This window comes from Ictalurus furcatus, chromosome 2 (assembly GCF_023375685.1).
Source record: "Ictalurus furcatus strain D&B chromosome 2, Billie_1.0, whole genome shotgun sequence".
NCBI classification, from domain to species: domain Eukaryota; kingdom Metazoa; phylum Chordata; class Actinopteri; order Siluriformes; family Ictaluridae; genus Ictalurus; species Ictalurus furcatus.
Window position 1 is genome coordinate 16,905,098 of NC_071256.1, and position 14,042 is coordinate 16,919,139.

Here is a 14,042-nt window from a genome sequence, read left to right on the forward strand (position 1 = left end):
TTTGTCTCTGGGTAACTACAAATAAAAAATACACAAAATCTCTTTCTCCTGAGAGTCTACTGGTGCTACTGGTTTGTCCACCCCTGTCCTAGCTGTGTCCTGACTTCTGAGTTGCCTTCGTATAAATTACGATCATGATTTTTGATTATTTTCGATTCCTGTTAACAAAAAATAAAGAAATCAGACAGAAGTGTGGATACGCTACGGTTAATTAAAAAAGTGTGAATCAAGACAGGGCCGAAACAATATCTGTGAGTTCTATACATCGTTGCTGATCGTAAATGTAGTTTGCGTGTGTGTGTGTGTTTAGTGTATTTATAGTCACAGCACACCTAACTGGTGGCTAAACCCTGTTAGATTAGTCCTTCTATTATTAAACCTTATCGACCCCCAGCATTTAGAGGCCTTTATTCCTGGCTCTGATTCTCTCTGTGTGTGTGTGGATGTGTTAGCACTCCCCGTCGGACACCAGGAATATCATGGCCTCCTGTTTGCCGATCTCGGCCATGATGGCGGCGAGCTGGTTCAGGTTGCCACTGTGGAAGTGCTGAGCTTCCCAGAGGTCCAGGATCGTAGACGTGGGACTCGCTTTGGACGCGAAGAAGCTCATGTGTCTGCATGCAGGGAGACAGAAGCAGGATTTCAGTGTAGGAAAGCATTCGTTTAACACCGGTTACACTACGAACAGGAGTACTGTCTTTCCTGTTGTTTTGTTTACACAGACGAGGGCTTAATCGAGCTCTACGACACCCGTGTGATCCGTTATGGAAGTTGATCACCTCAGACCTGCTGTATGTAAAAGTACAATTTAATTTAATCTTCATTACTTAGCAGTGGTGTGTCTTGAGAACTACAGTTCGATTATTCACTTCATGCAAGTGGAGCCCCAAAAGACTTGCCAAGACTATTGAGTCTCTATATAAGACTCCCAAACAGAAATGAAGCGAGACATAGCAGAACCTGGAGTCCAGTGGGTGGAGCTTAACACGTTCCAACTCCTCCTATAAGCCAAGAGATGCTGCGCAACACACTTAATAGAGACTTTTTGTTCGACTCCGCCCTGGTACTGTAGGAGGATCTGGATCAGGTCAGACTCCACCCCCCTGGACAATTTGGTTCTGCAGGTATGGTTAGGGATGGTGCGCTGCTCTTTTCAGTCACTTCTTTCAGAGCTGTGATGTGTAAAAAAGATAGAGTGGCAGAGGAAGCCATATTTGTTACTTGTGACAATGAAGGAACCGTGTGTAAAGACAGAAAACACTGTCTTCTTGCTATAAATAAAATTTCCTTAGTCTTCGGTTTTTTTTTTTTTTTTTTTTGTCCTAAGGGAATGTGTACTTTTGCACTCGATTATATGCGGTATGTAAAAAAAAAAAAAAAAAAAAAAAAAAAAAAAGATGATTGAGAGAACAGGCTGCTGTTAACATCACCGTTTTTTAAAATTTTTTTTATCAGATTTTATTTCAGCTTGTTGCTCAAAATGAACCGAGCCTGATATTTAAGTTTATCTGGAAACTGCATATAAAATCGAAGTGAGAAGCAAACTACTAACGAACACATTTTATGCCTGGTTGGTGTGCGTTGGTGTTTGCGTAATAAATTGCCTCAAGCTCACTAGAAGGGAGTGAGTACAGTACAGCAGCATGAAAGCTGGCTAGAGGAAGCGGATGAAAAAACAACCTTCATGCTGTGGCAGCGTTTACCCAGATACACTGTTCAATCCAACTCGAAAATGTGAGTCATCATTATTTATCCATTTAAAACGGGGACTTTTTTCAGTACTATAAAAACAACTGTAATTAGGGCTGTAATATTTTTAATGAAACATGAGATAATTGACATCATGCTTCTCACTCTGGGTTCTTTGACCATTTTGTTGTAAGGAACAACATGTAAGGGATAAAACATGACAGAAAGACGGCTTTCAGATTTTCATTTACTGACTACATTTACATGGACAGTAGTAATCTAATTATTGACCTTACTCTGAATAAGATATTGTGATTAAGGTGTTTACATGTGTTGCTTTTAGAATACTCCTTTGATGTTCCTGTTTTACATGTTTTAGAACATAGATCGATTAACGGCACACATCATTACGTCCTCACGTCACGCCGTCCGACGTTCCCTCCAGAATTTCACGTTTCAACATACATTTCGTCTTTGTTATGGTACCGTATACAGTTTCAGGTGTTTCATTTTTAATTTTACGAAAGCATCAAGTGCAGTTAAATATTGGTCATGCTATACGTGCAAATAGACGACTGCTTGAAGCCGTGGGCTGCATCTGAAACCTCGTACTTACCTATTATATAGTAGCCGAAATACATGTTTTACATAGTAGGTGAAATACAGGTATTTTGGCTACTATACAGTAGGTAAGTATGCGGTTTTGGACGCAGTCGTGCTCTCTTGTTTACCGTCAAACGCTTGAGCACTGCCGTGTGTGTATGTGTCCTGTCGCAAAATGCAGTGAAAACTCCCACACGATGTTAATAGTGTGATTAAGGTGTGTACATGTCTATAATGCACTTCAATAATGCGACTAAAACAGGAATACTCCACATGTCTTAATTCCATTTGTGTTTACTTCGAGTATGACTTTACCCGGATTAAGGTCATCAATAATCAGTTTACATGCTAGTTTTTTAATCAGAGTATTGTCTTATTCAGGTTAATACTGGATTATTGTTGTCCATGTAAATGTACTGACTGATTCACTGCGTGTTTGTGCTACAGATGCCTGCACTGTTGATGGTTTGGCTGCTTTTCAGTAAATCAGTGAGAATAAAATCCCCCTCGTGTCTACTCGTGACAACTGCAACAAATTTTCACGATCAGTTAACTAGCCAGCTAGCGATTCATGATAGCAGCTGGTCATTAGCAATTTGCATAGTGATAGATCCTTGCATTTGTATTTTTCAGCACCGAATTAAGATGGAAATGGCACACGGTGTGTCTTGCACCTGTGTGCTAACTGAAACGACTGTTTTGATGACATTATCTCGTTGCTCCTCACAGCATTCCGCATATTAGTTTTTGATGGAATCACTATTTGTGTCTCCGCTTTTATCGAGCTGGATATGAACGTATTTTGAAACGAGTATTTATGCAAATCCCCTAAATTGGGGGGTAGGGGGATAGGGGGTAATGTAATTAAATTTGTAATTTAAGTACACACAAATTAAATATTCTTTAGACATGTCATTTCTTATGGGCCTAAATGGCATTAAGGAATCAAGGAAATGTATACGAAATCTACTTATTGTAAGACAAATAAAGCTAGTTGTTCAATTAAGATCACTGTATAAAACAAGAATGTTGCTGGGGTCTCTGCAGACAAGAGCTGGAAGCTGAGACAGTGCAAATGGCAGAACTGATATTACTGGACGAGTTAACACATGATGCCCTTAGGAGGCAACAGATATTTAGAGACTGGTATGATTTCTCATTCTCTCTCTCTCTCTCTCTCTCTCTCTCTCTCTCTCTCTCTCTCTCTTTTCCTTTGACATGGTATCTGGTCAATTTAAAAATCTTTGTCTCGGCTTGGCCTCACCTGGTAGCAGAGAAACTGTCAATTAGCAACCATACTTTTTTTGTTTGTTTGTTTGTTTACTTGGTTTTTGTGTCAAACCATTGGACGACACCGAATTCACCTTCAATAATCCTTTCCTTTTTGGCCTCAGCTGCTAAATATTGTTTTGTTTTTTTTAATTCTCGTAGATGTGAGTCAAAATACACAATTGCACTTTCTGAGTTTTAACTCGCCACTGTTGCCTTTGTTTTTGTCATTAGGGATAAATTGATACATTTCAATTTTATATCCTAAAAGTAGATATGTCTGTGAAGCTGCTTTGTGACAATATCCATTGTTAAAAGCATGATACAAATAAATTCAGAGGCCTTTTTGCACTTTCTGGTCTGTGACCTTGGCCTTTTTATGGGGTTTTGTGGGCGTCACCAAAAACGCAAATCAACTCTGGTGTGCGCCTGGCAATTTAATTATAATGAGTCTTTATTGGTCACATATACATTACAGCACAGTGAAATTATTTTCTTCACATACTCCAGCATGTCAGGAAGTTGGGGTCAGAGTGCAGGGTCAGCCATGATACAGCACCCTGGAGCAGAGTGGGTTAAGGGTCTTGCTCAAGGGGCCCAACAGTGGCAGCTTGGCAGGACCAGGCCTTGAACCCCCGACTTTCCGCTCAGTAACCCAGTAACCCTTACCCACCAAGCCACCACTGCCCCCATTTTTATGGGGGATCTTCGTTTGTGTTTATGAAACTTTTGTGAATCTGGCGTACATTTTTACTTTGGTTTGGTTTACGTAAAAACCAAAAAAGTTTTGTATCAACCTTTGAGTAAATTTTGGTGTCAATTTTTGCATAAGAATAAACATCATGAGGCCCACATTCGCATTGAAATGTACCATCAGTGTGTTGCTCATAACTATAGTTCTCACTCTTATTTTGCATTAAGGCAGTCATACACGAGAACTCAAAGCTAACAACAAAAAAAAGACAGTTTAAACAATAGCACCATACAGTGAGCGACTAAAATGATCTCTGAACGGACGTGCATTTGTTTGATGAATAGTTTAGCGTGAGCCGTGATGTTTGTTGCCGTGCTGATATTCAGGTAGCCGTGACCTTTCCCATTGACCGGCCAGAACCTTTCAGATCAAAGCCGATCGATGACAACAAAGCCGAGGCTCTTGTTGGTCCATCCTGGAGGGAAACACCTCTAAAGGCGAGCCCAAGTTCGATCTGGTGCCCTTTTTGTGTTCCCTAAATACCTAAGGGGATTAAAGTGTTGTTCCCTACAAGCACTTTGTCTTGACGTTTCCAAAAGCCAGCTTAAAAGCCACTGGATTTTTGCTCCCGAACACGTTTAAAACGGATTATTCCTTGAATGTTTGTGTGTGAAGTCAGGAAATGAAAATGGATTGTTTTGCCCCCACGTGCTAATTGAAGCAAAGCACTGCCACTTCAAATGGGTAATTAATTGGACCAGGTAAAGCTGATTGGACAAATGAAGCCTACGCATTATGCATCATTAGCTAGAGGAAGTGAACTAGGAGTCTAATTAAATCACTGCCTGTGGATTCAGCCTGCGTTCATAAGCTGTGGAAGACAGTAGAGCGCGAGAGCTTGTGTACACCAATGTGTACTACAACTAAAAAAATGCTAAGGTCTCTAATGACCAAGACACGTTTAAAAAGATTACTTCTTGTCACACTGTACGCGAGCCTGAAAAAAAACTCGGCTGAATTCTAAGTCATCGCTAAACACGGTCAAGACTTTCATAATGAGCTGCCATTTGACTAACAGCCAATCGCGTTCATTTGCCGCTGTTTCAAGCAAAAACGTTTTACAAGATGATTCCGTGAACCTTGTTGTTTCGTTGTTCAGAAGTGTTTCGGAGTACGGATGCGTGCATACGCTGAAGATTCTGAAGCTTGTAGCCAGAAAAGTGTGTGAAAGATATCAAGACCCTTTTGTGGCATTGTGACTAATGGGTGCAAATCAACATGCAGGAGATATTATCACATGAACGTCGCAGGAATTCTAAGTGATTTGGTTATATTTAACGTGATCAAAGTCTTAAGAAAAGCATGGGACTCCATTTTCCTCAATATGCTTTATATCACTTGCCATTGAGATGTAGCTAAGGTATATCTGGTTCAACCTGTACAGCTGAGTTAACGAAACACGACTATTTGCAGTGGTGACAGGGTTAAAGTTGTACCTGTCGAGTTTGAGTCTCTGGGCGAGGAGTCTCCAGTCGGCTCCGTTGGGGCATGACGCATCCAGACTGCTGCAGATCTTCTGCCGGATGAGGTAGGGGATCTGAAAGGCGCTAGGGCCGGCCAGAGCAGGGCTGCTCTTATCCACCAGCAGGAGCTCAGCATCCAGTGGTCTGGTGTCCTGCAACACCACAATACAGTGAGCTGGGGTTTACTGTATATCAATTAATCTGTTATTTACTGTTATTCACCAAGAGAGCTTGAAATACCAATAATTAAATGAATATAACCAAACCAAAGTAATGGCGCCCCAGTTCAGAAACACATTACGATTAGTTGCCACCAAATAAACTTTTGCAGCACCTTAAATATATTATCACTAACCCAATAGATGATTGGGTTTACTAACTGTTCATGGTCTTTTCCCCCCATCTTACATTACTAATCTCTTACCATGACTTGAAATTCTTGTTTGATTTCGCAGTAGAACCTGGAGTGCATGTATACAGGGTGGGGGGAATAAAGTTGCCACTCGTTTGTTTTGTGCATTTTCTTTTTAATCGCTGTACATCTTTTTTTCATCGTTTTTCTACAATAGGAAGAAAGTAACGGGGCAGTTAAAGTTTCCTAGCATCCATCGACTAAAATAGACAAGTACCAGCTTTAGCTAGTGCTAGCTACAGTGATCAAGACGGTCCTACTTTAATGTGGTGCTACAAAAACACCTGCTGGCTTGCTAATGCCAATGTCCCCATGTTGGCATCTTCTCAAATTAGCCATGCTAATGGTTAGATCCCAGACCACAGGAAATAATCCTTAATTTGTATTAGGGTTAGGATTAGGGTTAGGTTCAGGGTTTAAACCTTGAACAACTATCTAATATGAGCAGCAGTTAGCTAAAGATGAACTTTACTTTGTCGGAAATGAGACGTTTTTCTGCAGGAAAGATCTAAAGTGGTTTCTTTTAAGAGGTTCCTTTAAAGCTGTAGAGATTATCAAGAGGCGGATGTAAATCATAAATCCTTTAAAACGTTCGGCTCTATTTTACGGTTTATGCTCATAACCCTTCTGCTCGAACTAAACGGTTATTTAGGACAGGTTGCTATGGCAACTGCACAAGCAATACAAGTTTTTGTGAACCCATAACCAGCTATTATTCCTAACTATAATGCCAGTGTCAGTGAGTCAGCGAAAATGGATTCAGATTGAAGTCTCGGGACTCGGACGATTCATTACTGACTGAACATCGTGGAAGTGTTTAGAAGAAGACGCACAGTTTAGTGAAGCACTTTCCCTGATGGAACTGATCAGTGTTAGCTAACGAGTTGGGTTCGGTGCCAGAGCGGAGAGATGTGCTGCGGGTGTAAACAGCCAGCTGTGTTACCTTGGAGATGTTGAAGTCGAGGCTGAAGCTCTGGCCTTCACCCTCCACCTGCCACACACACAGCGTGCAGGAGAGCTCGCACGTGCTCACACTCATCCGCTCCAGCGTGAAGGCGCAGTGCAAACTCCGCTGTGTGCCGCTCCAGATGTGATAGAACGGGATCTCCTGCACGCGCGCACACACACACAGGGAGAACACGATGGGTTTATGTGGACGATGCACACTTTAACAGGCGTATCTACAAGTCCACCAGATATATGTACTGCAACCCATGTAGTCACACTACATGTGTGTGTTAACGCTTTTAAACACTATTCTCCTGTACATCCTGTGTGAGAGAGGGATGGAGGGATGGATGAAAAAGGATAGAGGATAGTTCAACACTAACTACTATGGATGGATGGACAGACTGATAGATGGATAGATAGATAGATGGATGGATGGATGATAGATAGACAGACAGATAGACAGATAGATAGAAGGATAGACGGATGGATAGATGGATAGATAGATGGATAGACAGATAGGTGGTTGAATAGATAGATAGGTGGGCATAAGGCAGGAGGAGTCAGTGTGTATCACACACTCAGGTCATGAAGCTTCTGTTATTACACAGTACACCTTACAGTTGTGAAGTAAATTATCTCAGAGAAAACAATCCCATACTGTCATGTGTGTGTGTGTGTGTATGTGTGTGCGTGAGCAAGAGTGTGTGAATGTGTGTTAAACAATTAGATGACAACCTCTTTACCCTTTCCAAATCTGTAATTACACACCTACCATTTAACACCAGAAAAAGAAACAGTTTTCACAACAAAAAGGCACTCCGTTACACCTTAAACTGTCTGACCGACTGCCTGTCTGTGTCATATTCCTTGTATGTCTGCCTGTCTGTCCAACTATTTGTTTGTCTGTCCATCTCTGTCAAACTTTGTCTGTCTGTCTGTTAAAATGTTTGTCTGTCTATCAGCCTTTTTGTCTGTCTGTCTGTGTATGTCTGTTAAGCTAACTGCCAGAGCCATATCTCCCTGCAGGTTTCCCACTGAAGCTAAGCAGGGTTGAGTCTGGTCAGTACCTGGATGGGAGACCTCCTGGGGAAAACTAAGGTTACTGCTGGAAGTGGTATTAGTGAGGCCAACAGGGGGTGCTCACCCTGTGGTCTGTGTGGCGCCTGATGCCCCAGTATAGGGACACTATACTGTAAACACAGCACAGTCTTTCGGATGAGACATTAAAAAGAGGTGCTGATTCCCTGTGTTCATTAAAAATCCCAGGACACTTATTGTAAAAGAGTAGGGGTGAAATTCCCCCATAGGCCCTTATCTATCATGGCCCCTAATAATCCCCTACATCACTCTCTCCTCTCCACTAATAGCTGGTGTGTGGTGGGCAATCTGGTGCAATATGGCTTTGAGTGCTATATAACTGCCTGTCTGTGTCAAACTCCTGGTCTGTCTGCTTGGCTGTCCACCAAGTTGTCTGTCTGTCTGTCTTTGCCCATCTGTCCATCTCTGTCAAACTTTGTCTATCTGTTAAACTGTTTGTCTGTCTGACTGTCTATTAGCCTTTTTGTCTGTCTGTATCTATGTCTGTTAAACTAACTGTCTTCCTGTCAATTTATTCATTTGTTTGTCTGTCTGTCAACCTGTTTATCTCATTGTCTATCTGTATGTCCATCTATCTGTAGGTGTACTTGTCTGTTTGTTCATCCAGACTCTCCTCCTATATGTTAATACCTGCCTGACTGATCCTGACTGCTATCTATCTATCTATCTATCTATCTATGAAAGCGTTTGAGAAGCAGACAGCACTGTGTTGCATTTTGAACAGGCGAGTCTGTGACATTAATCACTGGTTCTTTAGAACATCGGGTCATGATGGAGGGGTTCTGTGGGACGCAGACTAGCGAAAGTCCAATAAAATATGATTTATGAGTAAGCGGTCAGTGCAGCCTGTCTGCACACAGGTGTGTGTGTGTGTGTGTGTGTGTGTGTGTGAGTGTGTGAGAGAGAGAGAGAGAGAGAGAGAGTGAGAGAGAGAGAGTGAGAGTGAGTGAGTGAGTGAGCGAGCGAGCTGTAATTACCAGGCAAGCAGTAAGTACTAATCTGAAATAAAAGCCACAAATATGATCCCATTATTGTCATCATTTGTGAACATTAAACATTACACATTATGAATCACAGGAACAAACACACTGATGCTTTTACGATGACGCAGTAATAACTTACACACAGGTCCCTCTGTTTATTAGCTTTGCAGAAGATTTGATTAACTGTTATAGAATAAGGTCAGGACTGCAGGCAGCCACCTCTAGACTCCTAGTCAATGTCTCTAACCTCTCACAGTGTGTGCTCTGTGCCTATAGGGGGAGCTGTTGCTCAGTGTGATACACACACACATACACACATACACGCACACACACTAAACCCTTGCTGGGTTGAGCATTACTGAGATAAGAGATGAGGAGTGTGTGTCCTGAGCGCTCCTACACCTCTGCACTGTGCCTTCTACTCTCTCATTCTCCCACGAGAATCTGTGCTCCATCTCTCCTCCAGCTCACTAAAATACACACACACACACACACACACACACACACACACACACAGACTATAGAAGGTGGAGTGAGGGAGGAAAGTATTTCCATGCAGCTCTATATTTATCTCCCTCCACAGCCGTGAGCTTCAAACTGCCCTGCACTGAAATCTGCAGGAAGTGAGCAGTAAATCTGCCACGTCTCTTCACTCTGACTTCTACTCACTCACTTACTACTCATTTATGATAGCTGTCTGTCTGTCTGTCTCTCTGTCTCTTTATCTATCTACCTCTGTTTCTATCTATCTATCAATCTGTATGTATGAATGTACTGTATGTCTACCTGTCTGTCTCGCTTTATCTTGCTGTATATATGTATGACTGCTGTCTATCTGTTTAGCTGTCTACCTGTACGTCTGCCTATCTGTCTGTCTCTACCTTGCTGTCTATATGTATGTCTGCCTGTTTATCTGTCTGTCTGTTTAGTTGTCTGTCCGTCCGTCTACTTGTATTTCTGCCTGTCATCTATCTTGTGTCTATCTGTGTCTCCATCTAGCTGTCTATCTGTATGTCTACCTGTCTACCTAGCTGTCTGTTTTTTTCTGCCTATCTATCTAGCTGTTTTTCTAGCTGTCTCTCTGTCTAGTTTCTAGCTGTCTCTGTCTAGCTGTCTATACATTTGTCTGTCTCTGTATATCTGTCTATCTGTAAGTAGGTCTGTCTATCAGTCCCTCGATCTAGCTGTCTCTAGCTGTCTGTCTGTGTATGTATAATTATCCCTGTCTAACTGTCTCTCTGTCTAAGCTATTTATTTACCTGTCTGTCTGTCTATTTGCATTTCTGCTTGTGTATGTCTCTATCTAGCTGTCTATTTATCTGTCTGTCTCTCTATCTGTTGATCTAGCTATCTATTTGTCTATCTACCAGTCTGTCTATCCACCTAGCTGTCTGTCTGTCCATCCATCCATCAATCCATCCATACATCCATTCATACTGGTTTTCTGTCTATCTGTCCAGCCATCTATCTGTCTGCCTAACCTGCTATTGATTTATCAACCAGTTTTCCATCCATACATCCATCCATCCTTCCATCCCTCCATTTATCTGTTGCTCCATTTACCTGCAGCTGGTTGTCTTTCTGTTTATACATCTATCCATCTGTCCATCCATTTCTTTCTCCATCCATCCCTCTATGCATCCATCCATCCATCCATCTGTCTGTCTGTCTATTGGTTGTTTATCTATCTGATTATACATCAGTTTATCTGTCCAATTATCTGCCCATCTATCTGTACATTCATTTGTTTGTCTGTCCATCCATCTATCTTTCTAAACAACTAGCTAGCTACATGTCTGCAAGTTGATCTATTTATCCATCGATTTGTCCATCCAGTGTCTCCTCCTATAAGTTAATACGTGCCTGCCTGCCAATGTCTTACCCATCTAATCTATCAATCTATATAACCTGTCTAACCTGTTATCCATCTGTCCATCCATCCAACCATCCATCCTTCCTGCACCTGCTAATTTCTATCTATCTATCTATCTATCTATCTATCTATCATTCTGTCGCTCTCTATATCAATCAATCGCATCGTTATGTAAATTCCGGCGCTCAGGTAGCTCTTATTGTATCTCCGCGTGTCTCTGCTATGGCAAGATTTGTGGCTCAGCTGCTCGCACTGTAATGGAGCTGGGCTCCATTGCCGTACGTTCAGAAACGATCCTAATGAGGCCAAACCAAAGAAATATCCCATTAGAAGGCTCAGCAATGCAGAACGGTGCAGCATTAAAAACCTGATGCTGGCTGGAGCGACGTATCAAGAGCCCTTTTAAATGTGGCGCCCGTGGGGAAATCTGCTAAACTCCTGCTCACAGAGCCAATGATCAAACTCAGGCAGTGGAACGTGCATGCAGAGCTATGTAAAAGAGAGAGAGAGAGAGAGAGGGGGGGGGGGACAATAGCTGGGGGCCATTTGAAGGATAAATAAGTGTAATAGCAGGGTGAGGGTATGAGTCAGATTTGGCGAGATGAGGAGAATAAAAGCGAGAAAGGAGAGGAGGAAAGCTATAATGACAGAGAAAGGAAGAAAAAGGTTCCTAGTAATGCTTTGTAGAGCCATTAATGGTCTATACCCTCATATAAAACATAAAAGAAGTACCACAGGTACAGACTTTATGCTCTGAAGTTACACAGATCCCTGACACAAGAAATCCATCAAGCTCCCTTTTTCAGCAACTTTTAGATTTTAGATCTGTTTTTAGTCACATTAGGAGTTTATTAAGTATTTTCACAAATTATAGTGTTCTTCTTTTGTGGCAACAGATATCAAGTCGGAAAGTGGAAAGATTTCAGACTTATTTGTCATTTTAGTCCATGGCTCTAGTAACGTGATAACGTGAAGCGCCATTATGAAGCAAAACAAATTGTTCAAATTGTCTTATTTATTAAGAATAAAAAATAAAAACTTGAATACGCTTTGAGTTTATACAGTTCAATTGGTAACATGCTTTGAGCTCCATTCCACATAGAGTACTATTCCTACCTGGTAGGCAGTGAGCAGCTTGCTCCTCCACTGGGCCTGTGGGAGGTCATGGATGGAGAGACGCAGGTTATGGTAGCTGTCTTTAAACAGGAGAACATGTGGCTCGTCAATGAGGCGACCTCCAAGCTGCGCCTCCATCTGCATCACCTCCTACAGAGACGACACAACAGCAAACACAGCCGAGTTTCAGGTACAGTCTGCCACCGAGCACTGTTTTCTAAATGTATTTGATCCATATTATTCAAGGACACCATTTTGTCTTTATCTTAAATCAACATGAGCATTTCCCATTGTGTGCGAAATGCTCATAGGAAATGAAGTATATGTAAGTATAATAATAAAAAAAAAAATCCATTTACACATGGTAGTAAACACTCATGGGTCTACATGTCAGTCAATAATCACTTTGTTGTTCAAAATGAAAGCAAAAAACATGATTATGGGGTTAGGGAAGGGACAAAATCCTCTACAATCTGATGCTCTGAGTCATCCTGATGATCCTGTAAAAGTAACTCACAGCCAGTGCTCTGTCAAGAGTCTGAATTGGTTTGGGAATTTGCACTCGTACATCAAACGTCACAACCTTAGGCAGGAAAGAAGTCCGATTACTGGCAGGAGGCACAGCACATCAGGAGTGGGAGACAGTCATGAAGAGAAAAACTGATTTAGGAGTAGAACAGGTAAGACATTTATTTGTTCCTTTATTTGGTGGGAGGCTAGTGAGTATTCTGATTGGTCCTCAGTGTGGAGTTTGTATCGTTATCCAGTTGTGAAAGAGATATGCTCAGTTAGCAAGTGGATAAATTGTTGCATTTGTTTGGTGTGAATTTTTGTACATTTTAGGGACGATGACAGAACAGTGTGTTTTTATTTTAGCCAGCAGAAGTGATAGTTTTGTTCTCTTCACTATATTTCAGCTTTAAAAGCATGACTTTATCTAATAACTTCCAGTTTGCCAACTGAAGGAAGATTTCAGTTCTGTTTGTGCAGACCTACACTATTAGATTAACACATGTGTGGAACTGAACAATAATTGGCTAAAAGTCAAGGTTTAATCCAATACAAGAAACCAGATAATGGTAGTGTGCGGTTTACATGCCGAATTGAATAGTAGAGTTAACATCAGATAATTGAAGTAACAAACATTTGCACAACTTGTTTTATTTCAATCAGAGCTGTCAAACATATGGCCTGCAGATTGGGACCAGCCCAATGGAGACTCAAATCCGGTCCACCAAATGAATTTAGAACCAACGGACTAAATTTGGATCCTAATTGCATTGAAAGGTTTGAAAAAAGTGCTAGTATCTGTTATTCCACTAGGGGGCATAATGGAGCAGTACTTTTTTTTTGTCGGTGTACAACACCAAGCGCTTTGTGCGGGACTTTGTGGCTTTGTGGTAAAAGCCTTGCCGCTGAATGCAGAGGTTACTGGTTTGAACCTGGTGTGTCCTCACACTGGGTAGGTTGAACTGTTGGTTGAATGAGAAAGTGGTGGAGATTGGGTGGTGAAATGCAGGAGTGGTCATTGTGACTGAAGTAAATGGTGTGTGAAGTCACCAGAAAAAGTGTGGGTGATAGGTTTTTTACAGCACTCCCTATATATAAAATGCAAAAACTAAGTCAAACCCCTCTATTAAAGCTCCAAAAAACCTCAGAAACCATGCCACTAACCATTATACCACTCAAGGACAAGTGAGCATATTGCTTCTTAGACATTTGGCTCAATAAATGGCTCAACCATGCAAAGAGGAGATGGTTATTTCACTCAAATGGTCAATCACTTCCCTGTAGTTGCTGATAAGTAGCTGATTTCAGCACTCAACATATA

General features: G+C 41.5%; 1 protein-coding gene across 4 annotated transcripts in view; it reads right to left on the minus strand.

Annotated features, from left to right (window-relative positions):
- Positions 1–348: 348 nt before the first annotated feature.
- The window catches only part of unc5a (unc-5 netrin receptor A), a 225,751-nt gene continuing 212,057 nt past the window's right edge, over positions 349–14,042 (minus strand). For all 4 annotated transcript variants that reach the window (XM_053651214.1, XM_053651207.1, XM_053651198.1 and 1 more), the window contains 4 exons: positions 12,212–12,361; positions 7,134–7,298; positions 5,752–5,930; positions 349–614 (listed from right to left, as the gene is read on the minus strand). In XM_053651214.1, the coding sequence (XP_053507189.1) occupies positions 449–614; positions 5,752–5,930; positions 7,134–7,298; positions 12,212–12,361 (660 nt within the window). In that variant the 3' untranslated portion in view covers positions 349–448. The remainder of the gene's footprint in view (positions 615–5,751; positions 5,931–7,133; positions 7,299–12,211; positions 12,362–14,042) is intronic.